At 47.7% G+C, this 23,526-nt stretch overlaps 1 protein-coding gene across 1 annotated transcript in view; it reads right to left on the reverse strand.

The window, feature by feature from the left end:
* Positions 1-22,042, reverse strand: part of agrn (agrin) — a 359,236-nt gene extending 337,194 nt beyond the window's left edge. Inside the window, exons 1-2 of the mRNA XM_083641207.1 lie at positions 21,795-22,042; positions 17,158-17,419 (exon numbers count right to left, since the gene is read on the reverse strand). Coding sequence (XP_083497333.1) covers positions 17,158-17,419; positions 21,795-21,983 — 451 coding nt within the window. The 5' untranslated portion in view covers positions 21,984-22,042. The remainder of the gene's footprint in view (positions 1-17,157; positions 17,420-21,794) is intronic.
* Positions 22,043-23,526: the final 1,484 nt, after the last annotated feature.

Consider the following 23,526-nt stretch of genomic DNA (forward strand, 5'->3'; position numbering starts at 1 on the left):
ATGCTTGATTTTGCAAAGGGCTTTTCTCAAAAATTGCGATTTGTGAAGTTTTATGTGGGGGGTTTTGCGGTAAAATTGCGGGAACTGGCAAAAATTGCAAGTTGAGGAACCTGTTTTGCCGTTATTAAATATTGAGGCGATTGGTTGAATTGACCTTAATTATTACGATTAATTATTTTCTTGGATAGACGGTATGAATTATGCTATGGGCCGGATAAGATTTCAGTTCACCACCATAGGCAAGCACGCTATTGTTTATGTCATCCATTATGACTTAAGCACCTCAGTGCAGTCTCAGCTTTTTAAATGAGGCTGCAGTTCAACAGCTAGCTTAGCTTTTTAAACGAGGCTGCAGTTCAACAGCTAGCTTAGCTTTTTAAATGAGGCTGCAGTTCAACAGCTAGCTTAGCTTTTTAAACGAGGCTGCAGTTCAACAGCTAGCTTAGCTTTTTAAACAAGGCTGCAGTTCAACAGCTAGCTTAGCTTTTTAAACGAGGCTGCAGTTCAACAGCTAGCGTAGCTTTTTAAACGAGGCTGCAGTTCAACAGCTAGCTTAGCTTTTTAAACGAGGCTGCAGTTCAACAGCTAGCTTAGCTTTTTAAACGAGGCTGCAGTTCAACAGCTAGCTTAGCTTTTTAAACGAGGCTGCAGTTCAACAGCTAGCTTAGCTTTTTAAACGAGGCTGCAGTTCAACAGCTAGCTTAGCTTTTTAAATGAGGCTGCAGTTCAACAGCTAGCTTAGCTTTTTAAACGAGGCTGCAGTTCAACAGCTAGCTTAGCTTTTTAAACGAGTCGGCAGTTCAACAGCTAGCTTAGCTTCAACCTTTTGTTGCAAAAATCAGATATCTCAGATCACACTGAACATGATCCTCCTTTCCACAACAGGGTCAAATAGAGGCTCATTCGTCTTTGCTCAAATATTTATAAAGCAATAGGGATGGGACAATATGCTCAATATACGATACAATATGCGATATAGAGTTCACGATCCAATACAACCACAATACGATGTAATAAATATATGTTCAATGACAACAAAGTCTGACTGTGCAAATAATATAATTTGATTTAATATATCACTATATGTGACAATATTGTGGTGTATATATATAACAATATATATATATATATAACACATTATTTAATTTAATATATCACTATATGTGACAATACGGACAATAATCCATATTGTCACATATAGTGATACAGTATATTGAATCAGCCCATCCCTTTAAAAGCAATATGTAAAATACAAAAAAGGGCATATAAATCTGTATAAATAATAATGTTTTGGGTGGCCTTGCAGTGAAGGTAGCAACACTATAAATATATATTGGCAGGCATACTGTATATGGGCATTTGTGTGTAGCAGGTGCAATGCACGAGAAAACAGGAAACAAGTCCTGCAGGATGGGTTTAAATATTGACCACATCCGGTCAGCTAGACCACATCCAGTCAGCGCACAGCTAGACCACATCCAGGCGGGTGATCCAATATTCCCAGAATTGGGTTCTTCCTGTTTTCAGCTCACTTTGGTGTATTTGTGTATTGTTTCATATCCTTGGGCTCTTCCTTGACATCTGCATCAATTGAAGCAGGAGGTGACCTACTCCCATCCACTAGGTCTTGTTAATTAGGTAAACGAAGGGTGAAAAAACACACACAATAAATTCCCTCACTTGACCTGCTGAACTCTGATGGCAATAGGAATGCTGACATGTCTATTCTTTAGGCCTGGAAGCCATATTTCAGTCACAAATACTAGTGTCAATATGGTGAGATTGACTCATAAACTGGATGGAAGTTCATTCTGAGAAGCATTTCACAATATTATCAGCTACAATCGCCCCATATACCGTTGGCAAATATTTCCATATTGAGCCAAGCTGACCCACCCCTCATGAGACAGCTGACTGCACTCTATCACTGGGAAGACAACTTGGCAAACACCAGCAACAATTCAATTTAGACTTTTCTATTAAAAGCAGAAGCATTTGAAGGCATGTGTCTCTCATTAAAAAGGGTATTCACTGAGGCCTCCAAGTGAAAAAGAGATTCACATTTTCTCCTCTTCTTTCCATCCATTTCCAGGACAAACTACAAAGTTAATGAAAATTCCCTCACAACTAAATGAACTTTCAGGGACAAAAAGTATTCGTATTTGATGTCTTGTTTCTTGTTTTCTTTTGATGCAAGCAGCGCTGGAGTGAGACCTAAATACAAATTACATCAGGGCTTCTGCTATCACACCACAAGCCTTTTCACTACTCCTGATCTGCTTCTATCACCACCACAAGCCTTTTCTCTAACAAGGATGTTTTTGGCCTGGTGACAGAAGTAGCCACACTACTGTGTGTGTGTGTGTGTGTGTGTGTGTGTGTGTGTGTGTGTGTGTGTGTGTGTGTGTGTGTGTGTGTGTGTGTGTGTGTGTGTGTGTGTGTGTGTGTGTGTGTGTGTGTGTGTGTGTGTGTGACAGTAAGTAGCCACACTCGCCGCAACAGCTGCCCGACTTTGGAAATGCTGTCTTGGTGCTTGGAATTTAGTCACAGATCCAGGTCTCTCCGGAGGAGCCCAGATCCCACGCAGACGGCTGCCCTGAGCTCTGCATGTCTGGGATGGACGAGGGGGGTTTTCCGGGTCACAAGACCCTGCTGGGGTCACTTCCACTTCCCTCTTCCTACCTAGACAACAGAACAGCTCAGGCAGGACTGTCAGAGCAGCTAACAGCTAACAGCTAACACCTTCATAACATAACACTTCATAACATAACACTTCATAACATAACATCTTCATAACCTAACACTTCATAACATAACACCTTCATAACATAACACCATCCCCACAGCTCACTATTGATGTATTGTTCTGTCACCTTCACCATCAAAGAAACGATTCTTCTCCAGGTGCACTTTGCTTCATTATGAACATTATGTTCATTATGAACACGGCCAATAAGCAACTGTGTGGTTTTTGCATGAATGTTGTTGAACAAGAGCTAACTTGACACAGCTAGTAGGTCAGATCAACAACTGAGGCCTTAGAAATAATCACTTGGTTTAAGGCAAAACCAAGAAATAGTTCTTTCAACTACCTGGCCGGCCTCAGGCTGCGTTCAAGACCACACCACTGCACATGAGCCAGTGCATGAGCAACATCAAGACCTGACGGGTGTCTCGTGCCCTTAGGGAAGCAGGTAAGAGGTGGGCCAGAGTTCATTGGAGTACAGAAGACATTGTAGAGCTTCTTTACGCACATGCATCAAGGGCTAAATGAAAGTTTGAGCAAGTCACAATATATAATAATATATGACAAGAGACAAAGATGTTCTACTGTATACATGAGCATGTGAACATGTCATACAGTGACAGGCATGTCACTACAGGTAGGTATCTCTGCGTACTCTCAGTATCAGTACCATCTTGGATTCTTATCAGTGTGTGAGTGATACAGTCCTGGGCCTGGGCTGGGCTGGGTTGGGCTGGGCTGGGAGTCAAGCCAAGGTGAACACACTGTGGTAAGTGGTCCATCTTTCATGGCTTTTTCATTTCGGAGGCCTTCATCGCTGCCAAGCAGCCTCTCCGCTCTCACACTTTTAATTAAAACTCTAACATGTGAAATAACTCTGGAGACTCTGGGCTCGCTGGAAAACAGGTTTTCATCAAAGCCTTCCATCCACTCAAGTAAGCATGAAGTAAGCATGAAGTAAGCATGAAGTAAGCATGTCTTTCATTTATCCAATTCTCTCCACTTCACTGCATAAAGGCCTTGACACAGGTCACACAGGGTGCGCCAACTGACAAAGGCTACGTACGGCGTAGTACAAAAGCACTAAAGCACGCATGTGTGCGTGCGCACACTCACACTCACACTCACTCGCACGCACTCACACACACACGCACTCACACTCACTCACAATCACACTGGCACTCACTCACACACACACACACACACACACACACACACACACACACTCACACTGGCACTCACTCACACACACACACACACTCACTCACACTCACACTCACTCACTCACTCACTCACTCACACACACACACACACTCACACTCACTCACACTCTCACACTCACACGCACACACACACACACACACACACACACACACTCACTCACTCACACTCACACTCACTCACACACACGCACTCACACTCACAATCACTCTCACTCTCACTCACACTCTCACACTATAATCCATACAAGAACCCTGAGAACAAACTCCAATCCTTCAAGTGGCTCTTGTTGGATCCATGACTTCCAGAAGACAAAGGGCCTCCTGTGCAGAAAGACTGAGACGGGATAAAGACACAAGACCCTGTTGCCTGAGCTCAGTCACCTGGGTGGGGCTGCCTGCCTGCCTGCCTGCCTGTCTGCCTGCCTGCCTGTCTGTCTGTCTGTTTGTCTGCCTGTCTGCCTGCCTACCTACCTGCCTGTCTGCCTGTCTGCCTACCTACCTGCCTGGCTGCCTGCCTGCCTGCCTGTCTGCCTGCCTGTCTGTCTGCCTACCTGCCTGTCTGCCTGTCTGCCTGCCTGTCTGCCTGTCTGCCTGCCTGTCTGCCTACCTGCCTGCCTGCCTGCCTGTCTGTCTGTCTGTCTGCCTGCCTACCTACCTGCCTGTCTGCCTGTCTGCCTACCTACCTGCCTGTCTGCCTGTCTGCCTACCTGGCTGCCTGGCTGGCTGGCTGGCTGCCTGCCTGCCTGCCTGCCTGCCTGCCTGGCTGCCTGCCTGCCTGTCTGCCTACCTGCCTGCCTGCCTGCCTGCCTGGCTGCCTGCCTGCCTGCCTGTCTGCCTGCCTGCCTGTCTGCCTGCCTGCCTGGCTGCCTGGCTGGCTGGCTGCCTGCCTGCCTGCCTGTGTTCTCATACTCTCTCTCTCTCCAGTGCCGTCGCGTCTCGTCTCGTCTCGTCTCCCCCTTTGGGATCACATGCAAGTCAGACGTTCTGATTGGTGGGAAAGGCAAATATGGAAGAGAACTCAGGTGGTCACGTTTCACTGCGGCAATGTTCTTAATGATCTGTAGGAGTTCTTGGTCAGATTGATATATGAGGTAGTAGATATTAAAACCATAAACTGTTAGAAGAAGCATGAACTCAGGCTGGCATGCTGACATGGCATCACATGAGTCATTCACTGATTAACTGTAGCTGTGAACTGACCCCTAAGACAAAACTATCCCCGCAGGATAACTTCACTTAGAACTTAAAGGGGGACTGACCCCCCCAGATTTCTTGCAAAACGGTATTCTACTTGATTTGAAAACTCTGCAGGCAAGATGGCCGCCTATACTCCCATCTGTCTGTACCCTGGTAGAATTCCTAGCCCATAAACTAACATAACTTGGCCAATAAGTATGTAACATACAAAATAAAACAAGCGGTAATGTCTTCATTTGATGTAGAATGCAGAGGACATGTAACTGTTTAGTTAAACTCGCATTCGACGAATATTGTATTTACTGCGCTGCTCCAGATAACGTAGTTGGCTCGAGACTGTTTCGTCCTGGACCCCACTCGCTTTGCGCCAGAACACAATCGATTTGGGGGTGGACCACGGCAGGATTGGCCAACGCCAACGCCAGTACCCAGAACTGTCTGCCCAGAACCGGCTCATCATCTGTTCGTCCTCCTGCCCTCAGGTAGGAGATATAGGTCCATCCGCTCTAAAACTTCCAGGATGCTTAACAGCTTTCTCCCACAAGCTGTCAGCCTGCTGAACACTACCCCTCGAAACACAACACACTGTACTGTATTCACTGTACGTCTCAGGGAGATGCTTGTCTATATCTCGTTGTTGGAGTAATTTAACAATGACAATAAATATACTTGAACTTGAACTGTCAAATCAAATGATCGACAGAGACGCTATGGCCCGCCTCCCAATATTTTCAGTGTATCAGAGATAGAGAATGATAAATGATAAATACAGCCACGTTATGAACAACAAACTAACGCTGGTGATCCGTATGGAAACAGTGTTACTCGAAATGGTTAAAAGTTATATCAATTTGGTCATTCAGTGGCGTTTTACTGCCATGTAACATAACTAGCTAGCCGCTAACATTAGCCACAGTAGGCGATTACACACACTTAAAGGGCTCACGCCACGTGAACTACAGTAATAATCACATGAAAAAAAGTTGTTTTCACATGAGTGGGGCACGCGCAAATACCACCGTGACGTAACGATGTACCAAATCAGCCATTCATTTGAGGGCACAAAAAAAAGCAGGTTTGAACCCATAGAGGGCACTTATGCTGCTGAAATGACAGGAGTTTGTAAAATTGTAACAGATTGGTCTCAAATGTGGAGATTTTGACCAGAATCCTTCACATACTATTACCACCCCAAAAGCCATATTGGTTAAAAGCTGAAAAAAAGTGTTTTGGGGGGTAAGTTACACTTGAACTTAACTTATCTCAAAGAAAATAATCCCTGCATTTTTTTCAGAAAGCCTTTTACATAACACAACTTTGCTTTTGTTCTTCAAACAGGGGGATTCTTCAGCCTCCCAGATGAGATGGCACAGGCCTTGTGTGGAAGAGAACAACATCTCAAGAAAATATACTGCCGCTATGAATCAAGGTCCTCATCCCTCTCTGTTTTCCCCTTATCGTCCCATCATGACCTCCTCACATATCAGAGGAGAGAGATGAGGAGAGAGGAGAGGAGAGGAGAGGAGAGGAGAGGAGAGGAGAGGAGAGGAGAGGAGAGAGATGAGGAGAGAGGAGAGGAGAGAGATGAGGAGAGAGGAGAGGAGAGGAGAGGAGAGGAGAGGAGAGGAGAGGAGAGGAGAGGAGAGGAGAGGAGAGGAGAGGAGAGGAGAGGAGAGGAGGGAGAAGGGAGGTGGCAGCCAGGTAGAGGCTTGTGCAGGTCAGGAATTCCAGGACATTGTGGGCGTCCTCCTTGCACAAACAGTGGGAAAAAGAGCAGAACATTTCCCAGAGGGAAGTGGGGGGGCGGGGCTAGGCTCATTCAGCGGCATAGTGGATTGGAGAGTTGGGGGGGGGGGGGGGGGGCAGCATTCCACACGGCTGTCTTGCCCATCATTAACCCGGACCACCTGCTGGCAAATCAGAACCCCCATCACACTCTTTCACAAGCCTGGCTAACCCCATTACCGCTTAGCCCTGAACCCCTGGCCTGCTGTACGGCCCTGACTGAGCCCCTAGCCTGCTGTACGGGCCTGACTGAGCCCCTGGCCTGCTGTACGGGCCTGAACCCCTGGCCTGCTGTATGGGCCTGAGCCCCTGGCCTGCTGTACGGGCCTGAGCCCCTGGCCTGCTGTACGGGCCTGACTGAGCCCCTGGCCTTCTGTACGACCCTGACTGAGCCCCTGGCCTGCTGTACGGGCCTGACTGAGCCCCTAGCCTGCTGTACGGCCCTGACTGAGCCCCTGGCCTGCTGTACGGGCCTGAGCCCCTGGCCTGCTGTACGGGCCTGACTGAGCCCCTGGCCTGCTGTACGGGCCTGACTGAGCCCCTGGCCTGCTGGACGGGCCTGAGCCCCTGGCCTGCTGGACGGGCCTGAGCCCCTGGCCTGCTGGACGGGCCTGAGCCCCTGGCCTGCTGTACGGGCCTGAGCCCCTGGCCTGCTGTACGGGCCTGACTGAGCCCCTGGCCTGCTGTACGGGCCTGAGCCCCTGGCCTGCTGTACGGGCCTGACTGAGCCCCTGGCCTTCTGTACGACCCTGACTGAGCCCCTGGCCTGCTGTACGGGCCTGACTGAGCCCCTAGCCTGCTGTACGGCCCTGACTGAGCCCCTGGCCTGCTGTACGGGCCTGACTGAGCCCCTGGCCTGCTGTACGGGCCTGACTGAGCCCCTAGCCTGCTGTACGGCCCTGACTGAGCCCCTAGCCTGCTGTACGGGCCTGGCTGAGCCCCTGGCCTGCTGTACGGGCCTGAGCCCCTGGCCTGCTGGACGGCCCTGACTGAGCCCCTGGCCTGCTGTACGGGCCTGAGCCCCTGGCCTGCTGTACGGGCCTGACTGAGCCCCTGGCCTGCTGTACGGGCCTGACTGAGCCCCTGGCCTGCTGGACGGGCCTGAGCCCCTGGCCTGCTGGACGGGCCTGACTGAGCCCCTGGCCTGCTGTACGGGCCTGACTGAGCCCCTGGCCTGCTGTACGGCCCTGAACCCCTGACCTGCTGGACGGGCCTGACTGAGCCCCTGGCCTGCTGGACGGGCCTGGCTGAGCCCCTGGCCTGCTGGATGGGCCTGAACCCCTGGCAGATGTATGTAGAATGGTCAAATCTAGCTCATTAACATCATGAGGGAGTGTTTGTTGCACACTAGCTACTCTCAGCCTGGCTGCACTTACATAGTTGCGGCACAATATGAGTGGAATTTAAAATGGACAAAGACATGATCTTTGTCACTGTAGTGCAGCCAGAGCCAGCTGCTGCATGACTGTGCACTGACTACTGACTGCCTCATCTCTAGAGAGAGAGAGAGGGGGGGGGGGGAAAGAGAGACAGAGAGAGAGAGGGGGGGAGAGAGAGAGAGAGAGAGAGAGAGACAGAGACAGGGAGAGAGAGAGAGAGGGGGGGGGGAGAGACAGAGAGTGAGAGAGAGAGACAGGGAGGGAGAGAGAGAGAGAGAGACAGAGGGAGACAGGGAGAGAGAGAGAGAGAGACAGGGAGGGAGAGAGAGACAGAGAGAGAGAAAGAGACAGAGAGGGGGGAGAGAGAGAGGGAGAGTGAGAGAGAGAGAGAGAGACAGGGAGGGAGAGAGAGGCAGAGAGAAAGAGAGAAAGAGACAGAGAGGGGGGAGAGAGAGAGAGAGAGAGAGAGACAGGGAGGGAAGGAGAGAAAACAGAGGGGAAGAGAAGAAGATAGAAAGAAGAAGCAGGCCTTTGTTGGCTCCTCAGACAGGGCCTTGAGGGAAAGACTTTGGCATGAAGCTGAGCTGAAACAAAAGCAGCAGATAAACACAGAGACAGATAAGATCTCCCTGTACTTCTCCATGAACATGGCTTCCTCTCTTCCTAAACCCCGCCCCGCCCCCCCCAACCCAACCCTACGTTCTCTCTTCGTAATCATAATTAACGCGGCGTCTGAAAAGTATAAATAACAACAAACACCAGGGCAGTTTTTCCATTTTGTCCGATTTTTGAGAAAACCTGGAGAGCGTCGAACCTTGAGCCTTGAGCTTCGTTCATTGTGAGAAACCATCAGTCCATTGTGTTCCCAGAGACGAGTTTCCAAACGGCTCTGTTTGAATTTTGACACATTATCTGGCAACCCTGCACGCAGCACAATCCACTGACACATTATCTGGCAACCCTGCACGCAGCACAATCCACTGACACATTATCTGGCAACCGTGCGCGCAGCACAATCGACCGCGCTAACATCTCAGTGAATGGTCGCTGGAGGAGCAAACAAAGGAGGAGAGATTGGGTGCCAGGGGCCATCCGCTTATCGGGCCCCTGCAAGGTGCAGATTCAACAATGCGTACAATGTGCGTTGGGGGGGGGGTTGAAGAGTTGTGCTATTTGCCGTTTCCTCAGACATGCCTGTAAGGGCGTCAGTAAGTAGAGATAAGACATTAGAAAATAGAAGAGGGGGTGGGTGAGGGTCTTTTGCGTGGTAGTAAATATGGCGTAAGGCGTTTTAAGAGTGTTTACTGAGAGATCTTGTAAACACTGGTGTGGGCCAGGCGTTCTAAGGCAGATGAAAGGCTGTAGCCGAGAGTGATCCCGCACGGGGCTCAAGCGCGCGGCCCCCCCGACGTGCCACCGCCCTGCGAGTGCGAAACACGGCGCCTGGAGGCATCTCTCGTCGCCTCGCACGCCTCTGATTGAAACGCCCGCAAATATGCCACGACAAACACAACATCCTCGACATTCCACGTCCGCACATGCACAAAGAATTCCTTCACGCGCCGTCTCTGCTGCCTTCACTTTCGACAGCGCTCGTCTGATCTCCCTCGTCCTCCTCCGTGTCTCCTCTGGAGAACTCCTCCACGGCCAACGAGAGCCAGCAGCGGCTTTCACAAAGCCTTGTTTCTTCCGTCTCAGACAACGTTGCCCTCTGCCAGGCATTCCTGAGTGGATCCTAGCTATGGAAAATGTCAAGAATGAGGGGGAAAGGAGAGGAGGTACCACGAGCGCTGCGGCAGGTACAGTCTTGTCCCGCTGCACTCTGCAGGGAAGTGGTTGCACAGAGCGGATGGGATCTTAATTAAAACTCTGCAGTGGAGCGAGCCTCAAAGCTCCTTCTCCGGACTGAGGCATGCCAGCTCATTATCTGGGCTAATTTCACCCCAAAAACACAAACAGCCATTTCATCTGCTGGTTGAACCTGAGAGTTCTCCTGAGATGTTACTTATTGCTCAGTGCATGCATGTACAGTATAGGATATATCTGCTGGTTGAACCTGAGAGTTCTCCTGATATCTTACTTATTGCTCAGTACATGCATGTACAGTTAGGATATATCTGCTGGTTGAACCTGAGAGTTCTCCTGAGATCTTACTTATTGCTCAGTACATGCATGTACAGTATAGGATATATCTGCTGGTTGAACCTGAGAGTTCTCCTGAGATCTTACTTATTGCTCAGTACATGCATGTACAGTATAGGATATATCTGCTGGTTGAACCTGAGAGTTCTCCTGAGATCTTACTTATTGCTCAGTACATGCATGTACAGTATAGGATATGTCTGCTGGTTGAACCTGAGAGTTCTCCTGAGAGGTTACTTATTGGTCAGTACATGCATGTACAGTATAGGATATATCTGCTGGTTGAACCTGAGAGTTCTCCTGAGAGGTTACTTATTGGTCAGTACATGCATGTACAGTATAGGATATATCTGCTGGTTGAACCTGAGAGTTCTCCTGAGAGGTTACTTATTGGTCAGTACATGCATGTACAGTATAGGATATATCTGCTGGTTGAACCTGAGAGTTCTCCTGAGAGGTTACTTATTGCTCAGTACATGCATGTACAGTATAGGATATATCTGCTGGTTGAACCTGAGAGTTCTCCTGAGAGGTTACTTATTGGTCGGTACATGCATGTACAGTATAGGATATATCTGCTGGTTGAACCTGAGAGTTCTCCTGAGAGGTTACTTATTGGTCAGTACATGCATGTACAGTATAGGATATATCTGCTGGTTGAACCTGAGAGTTCTCCTGAGAGGTTACTTATTGGTCAGTACATGCATGTACAGTATAGGATATATCTGCTGGTTAGGGCTGTCACTTTTCATTCGAAATTCGAATGCAACTTCGAATGTGGGGGAGGGGTTCGTGTTCGATATGTAAATTGACTGTTCGTTTTTTTTTTTTTTTTTTTTTTATGAACCAAAATTAACCAACTGCTGCTTGCTGGTAATGTTAATCCCATGTCAGAAAAAGTCTCCAGATTTGTCGCGTTAGTCTCTTCTGAGAAAGATTGTCTCCAGGGTCTGAAAAGTTGTCTCGAGTTGGATGCAGCCAAGTTTGTGAGGCAGTGTTGTGACTGTGAGCGTCCAAGCTAACACGTCGGGCTGATGCTCGGTGGCCTGGACTGAAAAAAAAAAAAAAAAAATTTTTAATTAACCAAAAAACTTCGAAATATATTCGAACGAATTTCGGGCAATTAAAGTTCGTTCAAACTTTATTTTGGGAAAAAGTGACAGCCCTACTGCTGGTTGACCTGAGAGTTCTCCTGAGATGTTACTTATTGGTCAGAACAAATTCCATAGTTCAGGGGTTTTCAAAGTCTGAGACTGTGGGCCTCCCCTCAGACAAACTCTGGGAAAGTGGGAAAAAGTTCCCCAAATCTACTGAATCTCTGAACTATCTCTGACCCAATCACACACATTTAGGCTATTTGATGTGATCTCCTTTTCACAACTAATGTAATAATAACTCATGTCATATTTTTTCACTTCCATTCACTGAGCCTCCCCTGAAAGTGTTTGGAGCCCCCCCGGGGAGGCCCGCCTCCCACTTTGAATCTGCAGTTCATAGCTGCAGCTACAACGAGGCAGCCATCAGGTTATGTGAATTAACCCCTCTCCAAACACAAGGGGCCCCGCAACAAAAAGGGCACATTCTAGACAGTTTGCCGGAGCCAAGAAACTCCCCTTTCCACAAGAGGAACCACAGAAGAAGAAAAGCGGAGCAGAATAAAAGGTTAGCAGTGCAGTGTTTCGTGCCTGGACAGACAAATAGAAGAGGGTTTTATGTGTGTGCCAAATGCAACCAAACACCACAAACAAGCCTCATCCTTTGGACTAACCTGCCACCCAGGTTCAGTGGGAGGAATGCACGGAGAATATATCAAAAGCCTGCAACTCTGGAACCCTGACTGGCCCAGAAAGTCTTGGTCAGGTTGATTTGTGCTCTGAATGCATTTCCCCTGGTATTCCTGAATGCATCTCTGAATGCATTTCCCCTGGTATTCCCCTGGTATTCCTGAATGCATCTCTGAATGCATTTCCCCTGGTATTCCTGAATGCATCTCTGAATGCATTTCCCCTGGTATTCCCCTGGTATTCCCTGGTATTCCCGGCCCTCTTAAGTGCTGGATTCAAACTTGGAAAATGGAAATGCTGCCAGTATATCAGACACCAGTAGGAGTCCAACAGTGGCAAGCCCTGATCACTGGCATAAGCCCTGATCACTGGCATAAGCCCTGATCACTGGCATAAGCCCTGATCACTGGCATAAGTGGGGGGCGGGGCATGGGCCCAAACAGTCTGGCAATCACGGTAGAGTTATATTTATTGGTCATACGGTTCTTCTCATAGCGTCTGACAAATTATCTCTCAACCCAAAAAGAAATGATTGAAAGGAGAATTCAATTAGCCTGAGTCTTGTTGCACTCGGTTTTGCTGCTATCTAAATCAAACTTGACAAAGAAAACGCTGTCTAAAATGGATAACTCATCTCCATTCCATTTCCTCCCAACCTCAGGAAGCCTCCTTCAAGCACGGACAAGTCTCATCCAACTCATTCATTGTACAAGTCTGCCTCCTGCGAGCGCATTCTCCGTCTCTGTGTGGTTTAATGAATGTTAGGACACTGAGCTTTACGCAACCCTGTCTTTGTCTTTACAGTGAAGCCAAGGTTTGACCATTAAAAGCTGTGAGGACATGAGGGCTCAGCTGTGTCCCCTGTAAACATCTCAGGTTATTTAGCAGCTTCCTCTCTCACTTCATAAACTGGCCCAGTGACTGACTATAGGTGCAAAGGTCACGAGTCGTCCCTCCACTGTCCCGGAGGTGTTTATCAGAGTCGGGCACACCCACCTCCAGGCTAGGCCCGGCCTGAGAAAGACTGGGTCACACCCACCTCCAGGCTAGGCCGGCCTGAGAAAGACTGGGTCACACCCACCTCCAGGCTAGGCCGGCCTGAGAAAGACTGGGTCACACCCACCTCCAGGCTAGGCCAGCCTGAGAAAGCCTGGGTCACACCCACCTCCAGGCTAGGCCAGTCTGAGAAAGACTGGGTCACACCCACCTCCAGGCTAGGCCGGCCTGAGAAAGACTGGGTCACACCCACCTCCAGGCTAGGTCAGCCTGAGAAAGACTGGGTCACACCCACCTCCAGGCTAGGCCAGCCTGAGAAAGACTGGGTCACACCCACCTCCAGGCTAGGCCCGGCCTGAGAAAGACTGGGTCACACCCACCTCCAGGCTAGGCCAGCCTGAGAAAGACTGGGTCACACCCACCTCCAGGCTAGGCTCGGCCTGAGAAAGACTGGGTCACACCCACCTCCAGGCTAGGCCCGGCCTGAGAAAGACTGGGTCACACCCACCTCCAGGCTAGGCCGGCCTGAGAAAGACTGGGTCACACCCACCTCCAGGCTAGGCCCGGCCTGAGAAAGACTGGGTCACACCCACCTCCAGGCTAGGCCGGCCTGAGAAAGACTGGGTCACACCCACCTCCAGGCTAGGCCGGCCTGAGAAAGACTGGGTCACACCCACCTCCAGGCTAGGCCGGCCTGAGAAAGACTGGGTCACACCCACCTCCAAGCTGGGCCGGCCGGAGAAAGACTGGAGTTTCACCATGGCAACCAAGCTCCGAAAATGACTCAGGTGTCCCCATTTCATGGAGTGCTGGGAAACGTGGACTGTGCGAGCCGAGCCTGGGGCGATGTAATTTCAGAACCTGCCGATATGTGAAATCCTCACCACTCAAAGTGATTCAGCGCTACCTCCAGTCTCAGCTCCCATGCTACATTCCACACAGGCTGCACACAGGTGGCACGTTTTGAAACAACACACAGTGTATGGGATCAGCTAAACAGTGCAGATGATTGTTGAAGCCCTCCTGTACATGCTTAGTATGGCTGAGTATTGTTACTGTACATGCTTAGTAGGGCTGAGTATTGTTACTGTACACGCTTAGTATGGCTGAGTATTGTTACTGTACATGCTTAGTAGGGCTGAGTATTGTTACTGTACATGCTTAGTATGGCTGAGTATTGTTACTGTACATGCTTAGTAGGACTGAGTATTGTTACTGTACATGCTTAGTATGGCTGAGTATTGTTACTGTACATGCTTAGTAGGGCTGAGTATTGTTACTGTACATGCTTAGTATGGCTGAGTATTGTTACTGTACATGCTTAGTAGGACTGAGTATTGTTACTGTACATGCTTAGTAGGGCTGAGTATTGTTACTGTACATGCTTAGTAGGGCTGAGTATTGTTACTGTACATTCTTAGTAGGGCTGAGTATTGTTACTGTACGTGCTTAGTAGGGCTGAGTATTGTTACTGTACATACTTAGCAGGGCTGAGTATTGTTACTGTACGTACTTAGCAGGGCTGAGTATTGTTACTGTACGTGCTTAGTAGGGCTGAGTATTGTTACTGTACGTACTTAGTAGGGCTGAGTATTGTTACTGTACGTACTTAGTAGGGCTGCGTATTGTTACTGTACATGCTTAGTATGGCTGAGTATTGTTACTGTACATGCTTAGTAGGGCTGAGTATTGTTACTGTACATGCTTAGTAGGGCTGATTATTGTTACTGTACATGCTTAGTAGGGCTGAGTATTGTTACTGTACATGCTTAGTAGAGCTGAGTATTGCTACTCGATACCTTTGAGGTATCGACCGAAATAACCCAGTACTAACTAAGTAGTATTGAAACTTCTCCAGTCCAACAATGCCTGCATTCAATCCTTTTTGTACACAGATCTAGGGAAAATTACTATTTGTGTGAGTTTTGCTCGCAGTCGCAGCCAATCACCGCAAGTGCTGTTCGATTTAATGTGACGCGTGATTGGCCCACTACCGCAGCAGCTACAATCCATACAATGTGTGGTGGTGACGTGGACCGTGGTGTATGTGACGGAGTTAGTGTGTGGTGGTGAATAGGGATGCAGGGGTTAACCGGTTTGACTATTAACCGCGATTTAAAACGTCACGGTTATATAACCGCAGAGGCTCCGCTACACCGAGTGTTTTGTTTCACAACAGTCCGTCAGTTTAAACTCCCATGCGGCGCAGACGGCGCTGGAAGGAGAGGAACCTGTCTCTCTCGCTTCGTTTCCGCACGGACTATTTAGCGGAGGCACCAAACACAGGCAGCTGCCATGTCTCCCAGTAGTAGCCAGTCTGTAGCCTAGCCATGGATGCCAGCCCAACATAAATGTTGCAATACATGTCCCGCAAGGTTTCTGAGATTAGGGGAAAGTCTGAGCTGGTGTTACGTTAAACCAAACGTGGGGAAGAGGCAGCGGATTTGTTTAGCGTTAACATACAGTCATTGACGTTAACGTTAGCTGTTGTGGCTAATGTTAGCTAGCTGGCCATAGCCTAGCGTACATAGTTCCTCAAGCTCGTTGTGACCAAACATCCCCGCATTTAAAGCACTTCATGCTGCCCAACATAAATGTTGCAATACATGTCCCGCAAGGTTTCTGAGATTAGGGGAAAGTCTGAGCTGGTGTTACGTTAAACCAAACGTGGGGAAGAGGCAGCGGATTTGTTTAGCGTTAACATACAGTCATTGACGTTAACGTTAGCTGTTGTGGCTAATGTTAGCTAGCTGGCCATAGCCTAGCGTACATAGTTCCTCAAGCTCGTTGTGACCAAACATCCCCGCATTTAAAGCACTTCATGCTCCCAGCGCTTGCCTAAACCATAGAGAACCTCATGCTTTACACGAAAAGAAACATCAAGGGTTTGTGTCAACTCCAAAAGCAACCCGCTAACGTTACATGTAGGCCTAATAACGTGAAGCTAACGTAGCTAGCTGCTTGGCAGTCATGATCTGACTGAGACAAGGAAAACAAATGCGCACATTTACATAACAAACACCAGTCAACACCACAGAGTGTCCTTTCTTTAATCCAGAGGGAGCATTTTCCAGTAAAAAGTGAAACGACACATGATGGCTTATAGTGAGGCTTTCCATGCCTGCCCCATCATCACTTCAATAGAACTGACCCCAATGCAAAATTCATTTCAGACGGCACATTTAGTTGCCAGTAACATGCCAATAAGAGTCTAAGTTACTATGCCTTTTGTGTTTTTTTCTGCAGACTAAGCAGCTATAGGCTTTCGCTTCTATAAAATAATAATAAAATATTTTTTGTATTATATATATATATATATTATATATATTATATCAGAAATGTTGTTTGTTTTATGTTCACAATAGTGATGTCAGTTAGATTTGATTAGGTCAGAGCCATGGAATATTAAATCATCCATCTTTGCTCACTACATCTGCCCTTTCTTCTTTTTTTAATCCCAGGTGTGCATAAAATACAGGTTAAGAACTTATTTTTTTAAATACAAAAATGTGAAAAAAGTAACAATAGTATGTTTAACGTATCGGTTATTGGCCAGGAGAATATTTATCGGTTAGCGTAGGCCTATACTATCGGCTGTAAAAATCCATATCGTGCATTAGTATTCCGGAAGGCAGCAACTGTTAAGATTGTGGGGGAAATACAATAAAACCTCTATTTAGAGAATGCTCATGTGATTTTTATACGTCCATAACAATAATCGTGAAACCGTGATAATCGTGGTTTTTTCTCAGACTATAATCGTACATCAAAATTTATAATCGTTGCATCCCTAGTGGTGAAGTAGATCCCATAGAACATTTCCTGCCTGCCATGCAGTAAGAAGAAGGCCTCATTCTACTTGGTCCAGAGTGAAACAGGGAAAACAAAACAAGATGGCGTCTTACCTTCCACGCAGTGCTCCACATCCTCCAGGTTGCGCAGGGTAATCCTCATCAGACTGGAGTTGAGCATCAGTTCGTTCTTGTGCGCCGGCCACAGGATCTGTGTGGCCAAGTTGAGAAAGAATATACGCGTGTCGCCCGTGGCAACCTGGTTGTCGCAGATCCCGGTGTCGCCAAAGCCCCCGATCATCACCTTGTTTCCGCCGTCCAGGAGAATCTCGCCATTGACGACAGTCTTCCCTTTCAAGTAGCGCCAGACCCGGACCTTTAGCGCCACCACAGGAGAGAGACGGGACACATTTTAGCACTTCAGGGAAACCACAAACATACACATCACATTTCACAAACTAATCTGGTGCATGTCTTTGTAATGATAGGCTGGTGCATTTCATGTGAGATTTCTGCATTTCCTGCTTAAAGCCCAACCCCGCCCCAACCGTCAGTTCTCCTACCTGCAACCGTTGGTGTTCTATACAAAGGTTCTAATATACGTTTGTATAGTTGTAGGTCATCTGATTCTGCGTCAAAAAGATGACAATGATAAGAACCGAAGGCTAATAGCTTGAAGGCTAATAGCTTGTTCCACTGCAACATCATGACGGCAGTGCTGTTGTCAAAAACTGGTCAAGAAAGCACAAGACTGAGCTTCGTCTCTTGTCTTCAATGCTCTTTCTCCTGTCTGCGCGACAGCTCAGGTTAGGCCGGAAACACGGTAACATTAGCTTAGCCGCAAGCCGCATTATTGCTTACAGTTGATTTGAACAGCCGGCCAACAGATTTCACAGTCAATTTCCTATTGGAGAGAGAGAGAGAGCTGACCCTCGCAGCCAAACACAACGTGTTTATTCTGACATATTATATTAGATTATATTAGACCAGAGAGAGAGCTGACCCTCGCAGCCAAACTCAACGTGTTTATTCTGACATATTATATTAGATTATACTAGTGCAGTGCCCGTTCCCCCATGCACCACCCCGTGGGTGCTTCCCCCCCGCACACACTGCACTCTGTCAGGTCCCCTAAGCGCAAGTTTGAAGTCGAACTGACAAACGGTTCTCGAGATACGCGAAGGACAGACATACAGACAGTCCTGGAATAAGTCCAAATTGCATGAAATCCGGCACCGCACTCCATCGGGGTCTGAGCAGCGCACTTCCCAAGTTTGAAGTCACAATCGGACAAATGTTTCTCGAGATAAACTGCGTTTTGTGTTGCCAGCAGGTGGCACTATGTCAAATTGCAAGATATTCAGCGCCGCACTACTTTGAGTTCCCAGGAGCACACTCCCCAAGTTTGAAGTCAATCGGATGAACGGTTCTCAAGATAAACCACTTTTTGTGTTGCCAGTAGGTGGCGCTGTGCCAAATTGCACAAAATCCTGCACTGCTCTATGTCAGCTTCCCAGCAGCACACTTACCAAGTTTGAAGTCGATCAGATGAATGGCTATCGAGATAAACCGCTTTTTGTGTTGCCAGTAGGTGGCGCTATGCCAAATTACACGGAATTCAGCTCCCTGCACTCCGTTGAGTCCCCCTAAGCGCACTCCCCGAGTTTTAAGCTTGAAGTCGATCAGATGAATGGCTATGGAGATAAAGCGCTTTTTGGTGGCGCTATGCCAAATTGCACATATTTCAGCTCCCTGCACCTCCTTGAGTCCCCCTAAGCGCACTCTTCGAGTTTGAAGTCGATCGGACGAACGGTTCTCAAGATTATCCACTTTTTGTGTGGCCAATAGGTGGCGCTGTTCCGAATTACACGAAATTCGGCACTGCACTGTGTCGAGTTCCCCTCAGCACACTCCCCAAAGTTGAAGTCGATCTGACGAATGGTTCTTGAGATAAACCACATTTTCTATGTTGCCAGTAGGTGGCGCTATGCCGAATTGCACAAAAACAGGGCACTGCACTGCACAATAGGGCACACTCCCAAAGTTTGAAGTCGATCCGACCAACGGTTCTTGATGGCATGCAGCTGATGATGCTCATCCATAAGCAGTGGTGGAAATGGCCAGGTTTTACTCTGGGAACCCTACTTACACAGGATGCGGGTTCCCGGAAGTGGTGATGCCCTAGAGCAGAGGTTCTCAAATGTTTTTCAGAAAGGACCCCTTATAAAATAACACCCCTCTCCCCCATTCAATCTCAAGGACTGATGTTGATTTAGCTAACGACTCTGTTTACTCAACGACTGTCCTCACAGCAGTGTTTGTTGACACTTAGCCCAGATCAGCCAGGGCTTGAAGGAGCACAGGCTTGATTGAACACAAATGTATTAATATCGAACGCGTTTCGCGTCCGAATCGTACGGAAACAGGGCACCGCCCTCCGTCGGGTCGCCCATCAGCGCACCCCCCGAGTTTGAAGTCGATCCGACCAACGGTTCTCGAGATACGCGAAGGACAGACAGACAGACAGACGATCCCGGAATTATAGTATAGATATAGATTAGACCAGAGACAGAGCTGACCCTTGCAGCCAAACACAACGTGTTTATTCTGACAGATTATATTAGATTATATTAGACCAGAGAGAGCTGACCCTCGCAGCCAAACTCAACGTGTTTATTCTGACAGATTATATTAGAGCAGAGAGACCTGACCCTTGCAGCCAAACACAACGTGTTTATTCTGACAGATTAGAAGGTGGTGCAGGTGCACCACAGGTCTTCTGAGATGGTGCGAAAGTTACTTTCCAAATGAAAGGGTAGGGAGTGGGAACAGAGGAAGGAGGCAGTGCCATGACTGGTAGATGTGCTTGTTTGAGGCTGTGGTATGCTTTTTCCAGTGTGTGTTATTATGTGGTCTATTAGCCGCAGACAGAAGAACTACAGCTGCTGAGTTCCTCGTTTCTGTTCAATCATCTTTGATCACAATGTCACCAATGCTTTGAATTAAACTACTAGTGACACTGTAATGCATGGCTTTGCATCTTCATTGGTTTGGATACAGGCAGTGACACTTGTCAAATCGCTACCGAGAAGAATAGGCAAAAAAAAACACATGATGGAATGTTGAAAAATGACTGTAATAATCCTATAATACAGTGCCTCTCCCGGACTCAACAGTGAGTTTATTATAGTGACTTTGTGGAACCACCTGTATAGATAGTATCACTTTAACATTCCTATCCTTCTAAAATCAGGTATACTACCGGATTACTTACTATCATTTTCATAAAGAAGAATATTCACTGGCTAGTAGGCCTAGTCAACAACACTATGCACACTGAGAATAAATCCTCTGCTGGAATATGATCTTTTATAGCTAGTGGCAAATGATAAGTTACATGTTTTCACATAGTTATGAGTACAAACCATGCGCAGGGCTGCAGCCAGGGGCCAGTGAGAGGCCGCTCTGCTGCTGCTGCTGCTGCTGCTGCTGCAGCAACATGTCTGGGATGATTACATAGTTGGCGAGGCCTCCCCTGGAGCTATGTAATTGGGAAGTGGAAATCAAAAACACCCTATTTCTGGACGCAAAGTGGATTTCACGTCATGTTTGCGTCCTCGCAACCGCTTGACACACGCACGCGTACGGGATGAACGAGTTTGTCAAATCAGGTTTTCCCAAAGCTAGTTAAATGTGAATGAGAGGCTTTGGGACATAAAAGTCACTGGCCCATGGCTTCCAGCAGCTAAAGGATGGGGTGTACATGGCTTCCAGCAGCTAAAGGATGGGGTGTATGTGGGTTTAAATACTGACTGATCACTTCTTAATTCATCTCTTTATTCTGCCTAGGTACTCTATTTATTCTTCTATGCATTGCCTCGTAGCACTGCCTGTTGGAGCAGAACATGTCCTGTTGGAGCAGAACTTAGCTTTAGCACAGTGGTTCTCCAACCTTTTCACATCAAGGACCCCTAAACTGACACAAATTACACAGCGGACCCCCATCTGATAAGATGTTGTCTTTTTGCTTTTAGATGTTTTATTACAGAAAGTCTGAACCCCATGACCAAAATAGTTCATTCTGTCATTGTGTTAAAAATAAATTATTCACCTTTTTGCTGGGAACCCCCTCAAAGACCCATGGGGGGCCCCGGAACCCACTTTTGAGAACCACTGCTTTGTGGCACTAACTTCTCTGTTGTTCTCGCCTGACTGGAACCTAACTTGCTTGTTGTATTCAAATATCTATGTAGCTAGCCTACGTCGTTTTGGATCAAATCATCTGCCGAATGACAACATGTAATAGTAATTGTTCATGTGTCTTCACGTGTCCTCACGTTCATGTGTCTTTATCTGAGTTATCATTGCATTGTAATGTTTGTTCAATGTTAACTGAGTAGCCTAGCTTGTATTATTATGTTTTTCTCTTGAGGTGAGATCTTTATATAAACCCGTAGTGGGTTTCTATCTCAACTGCACGTTTTTTTCTCCATTGTTGTAAACATTTTTTATTTTGTTTCTGTTTTCCTTTAATGTGCAAATAAACATAAACAATAAACATAAACATATAGGCTACATACACCTCATTCATAAATCCTGTTAGTTTTGGTGGAGGAAGCAGGTGTCTTTTTCCTTGTGGCGCCGCATTCCTGCACACTCAACCTCGGATAGTTCACTCGCATGTTCCGCTGGCTTTGCTCACCCTCAATCACAGATCTGGATCATCTGGCCCAGAGAGCCGCATGTCTTACCTTGCAGGAGTAGGTGTTGTGCACCGGGTCCATGTTCATGATCTCCTCCACGGTGCCGGTCAGGACGATGTTTGCCTCCTCTTCCCGTTTCTCCAGGTCTTTCTCCGGACAAGTGGCGGAGCAGCCCCCCCACAGCACGGCCATCAGAACGGCCAACACGGCCAACAGGCTCCGCTGAGCAGTCCCCATGACACGGATACAAACCCAAACTAAGTACACTTCCCGGGATTTAAATGTAGCCTGCTACCCCCCAAAGCTCCAACTCTCTCCGGTGTAGAACGGTTTAAAATAGTGCAGCGAGCCTCCTTTCTCCAACTTCCCTGCGGACTACCAGGCAGTATCTCTCTGTCACTCTACAGCCCAGCTCCCTGCATCTGCAGCCCGGGCTCAAGTCCCTCTGTGCCGCCTCAGTCTGTCTGCTAGCCGGCTGCTGCCTGGAGAGCGGGGGGAGGAGGAGGAGGAGGAGGAGGAGGAGGGAGGGAAGGGGCAGGGATCTCTCTCTCTCTCTCTCTCAATTTTCAATTCAATTCTCTCTCTCTCTCTCTCTCTCTCTCTCTCTCTCTTTCTCTCTCTCTCTCTCTCTCTCTCTCTCTCTCTCTCTCTCTCTCCCTCCACAGGAATGCACTGCACTTCTCTCCCCCCCTCTCTCTCTCTCTTCTCACACACTCTTTCACACAATGACGCTCCTCGGATTTGCATGCGATCTGAATTGCTGATCTGACAAGTGGTGAGGGGTGGCTGTGGTGGTGGTGTAGGTGGGGGGAGGCAGAAGGTGTCCAGTACCGCCCCCCACTGGACAGACTGCGCCCTTGCCGCCCCATTCGCAGCAGCAACACCCCTCCCCCCACAATGCAGGAGGTAGAAACATATATATGGCTTGTTATGATAGCCATGCCCATGGGTATAATAATTACCGTCAATGTAATAACTGCGAATAAAGTAAAACTTTTCCCATTCTTAACGTTAAAGGGATACTCCACCGAAAAAACAATGCTGATTTATTTTGCACATAATCTCACATATATCTGAAAACATTGGCATTTTTTTGAGTAAAGTTGTGGACCAGTGATGTCATTGTGCATGAATGACATCACTGGTCCACAACTCAGTGAATGGAACTTGTGAAACAAAGGCAAGTTTGTAAGGTTTAAAGATCTTTTCGATATCTTCGATCTCTGGCAACTGTTCAGCTGTGTAACACTGCGGATGACATCATCACTGATGACATCACTGATGACATCATCACTGAATTTATCTAGCCTCAGCCAGGAAGGCACAGGGGGCGGACCCCGAGTCTGGAAGTTGTGTAATATTCTGTGAGAGGCAGCAATGTGCTGCAAGGCATCCAGTCTGCCGGAAAGCTATTAGAAGAAGAAGAAGGCTGATGACATCACCACCGATGACATCACTCCATGAATGACTCACCCCAAAAAGCCTTCTCTTGACCACGTGCTGCGTACGTGGTATTACACATTTACTTATCAAAAGGAGATCACATAGCCTATAATGTGTGTGATTTGGATTGTTCAGAGTAGTTTGGGGGGATTTTACCGTTTTCCCACTTTTCAAATGGCAATGGGATCAAAAATAACATAATCTTGATATGGGGGGGGGGGCTTTGGGGTGGCCCACAGTCTCGGACTTTGAAAACCTCTGTGTATGTGAGGGGATAGTAGAGGTCAGATCAGTGAATGAGAATGATTCTTTAACTGAGATCATTTATAGTGAATCA

The sequence above is a fragment of the Poromitra crassiceps genome, assembly GCF_964638095.1.
Source record: "Poromitra crassiceps genome assembly, chromosome: 8".
NCBI lineage: Eukaryota > Metazoa > Chordata > Actinopteri > Beryciformes > Melamphaidae > Poromitra > Poromitra crassiceps.